This window comes from Cynocephalus volans, chromosome 8 (assembly GCF_027409185.1).
Source record: "Cynocephalus volans isolate mCynVol1 chromosome 8, mCynVol1.pri, whole genome shotgun sequence".
NCBI classification, from domain to species: domain Eukaryota; kingdom Metazoa; phylum Chordata; class Mammalia; order Dermoptera; family Cynocephalidae; genus Cynocephalus; species Cynocephalus volans.
Window position 1 is genome coordinate 29,997,014 of NC_084467.1, and position 1,736 is coordinate 29,998,749.

General features: G+C 46.5%; 1 protein-coding gene across 1 annotated transcript; it reads right to left on the reverse strand.

The window, feature by feature from the left end:
- Positions 1 to 347: 347 nt before the first annotated feature.
- LOC134385214 (ER membrane protein complex subunit 5-like) lies at positions 348 to 838 on the reverse strand. The gene has a single exon (XM_063107140.1). The coding sequence runs from the start codon at positions 836 to 838 to the stop codon at positions 443 to 445; it is 396 nt and encodes a 131-aa protein (XP_062963210.1). The 3' UTR covers positions 348 to 442.
- Positions 839 to 1,736: the final 898 nt, after the last annotated feature.

The following is a 1,736-nucleotide window of genomic DNA, read 5'->3' on the forward strand; positions in this document are numbered from 1 at the left end:
TTAGCTCACTGGGTGAGCGTGGTGCTGACAACACCAAGTCAAGGGTTAAGATCCCCTTACCAGTCATCTTTAAAATAATAATAATAATAATAATAATAAAAGGATCCTAAAAACTGTAGTGCAAAAGAAAAGAAATCTAAGAAAATAAATAATCACTAAAAACTCCAACATTTTTCAATGTTTTCAAAACAGTGACTTTTACAAAAGACATGAATTTGTTTCAAATGAAAGAAAAATTCTTTACAAGAAAGATCAAAGACTCATTTCACAGATAACTTATACTGCTTAATGATTTGATTAACAGTGTACAAATAAGTGCTATGGTTTTTTTAAAATTAGTTCTGAAAGATCAATATAAGTACTGATGGGGGGGTGTGTTTTATACCCCAAATTCAATATTTCAGCTCTGTGTCCTGTCCTATTGCTATAATTTGTAAAAATGTTAACGACGCAGTGATTCGAGTTTTCGTAACTTCAGTGATGTGTTAGAGGACAATGCATCTTGGTTTGAAGAACTGGTTGTATCCGAAGGCCGGAACAGTACACGACCACGATGGTTAAATACATAAAAGGATGGGTGATTCCTTAATGTATCAAATGTCTTATTTTTTAGTTCTGAAGTGGCATCCATGTCTTTAAACTCCCCTGCAATATGAACTATACCGTAACAGGTAACTGCAAAGGCCAGAAGTGTCTGAAGAACTGTATCTATTGGCAGTGATTCGTCTTCCTTTTCTGTTAATCGCATATAAGAACGATGCTGCGCAGCGGAAAAAGCGGCGTGGGCTAGTGCAAAGAGGCCGATGCTCACCAGACCCTTCCACAGAGACGGCGCCATGACCTTGAGAGAGTAGCAGCCCAACAAAGCGAAGAGCGGCGGAGCCTTTCCTCTTTCCACCGGCGGGTGTCCGCGCGGCGCAGAAAGATGACGTCACGCCTCTTAGACCTAGTTCTGAAGTCACATGAAACCTTCCGCCAGGGTTCAGCCAGGGGAGCAGAATTCCTATGAGTGCTTTGAGACCAGGAATTTATTATAGGAATCAGCCCTTACACGATTATGGGAGCTGCTGAGGGAGCGAAGGTCCAGAAGGGCAGCTGGAGGCCCAGAGAAGGAGCCACTAACCCTCAGTTAGAGAAGTCAAGCACGTCCAGTAGCACATGGGACCACGATGGGGGAGCTGGTGGAGAGGCCCGTGAAGAGTCGTGCCTGCATGGGTCTGCTCCATGGGTCTGCAGCCAAGTCCCCGGTGATGGGCCTGAGCCACCGTTGGTCACAAAGGTAGGTAGCCAGGAAGAAGAGCTGGAGACAGAGGGAGGAGAGTGAGGCCAAGCTGGAACCTGCAGACCACCTCTGCATCTGTCCCTCCATCTGACTAAAACAACCTTCAAGGAGTAATGGCTGCTGCTTCCCTCCCACCCTCCAATCCCATGCAGTTTCCTCTCGGGCCAAGTGTAACCTGAGTTCACACAGGGAAGGGGATTCCAAGATTAACCAGGTCCACTCAGTGCAAACCACCACAATGGGAGCACGTATGGGACAGCTGGACAGAGAATCTGAAATCGGGGCTGTCCTGACAGCTGCAGGAGGTGTGCTCTCTCCAGACATGGCTGGGGAAGTGCAGGGGGCTCTATCCTGTAGGACAAGCTTGTTTGGAGTAGCTCCAAAAAAGAAGACCTAAGGAATGCAGTGTGGGGCCTTAGAAAGTCAGACAGCCCCAGCCTCTCAACTTACCAGC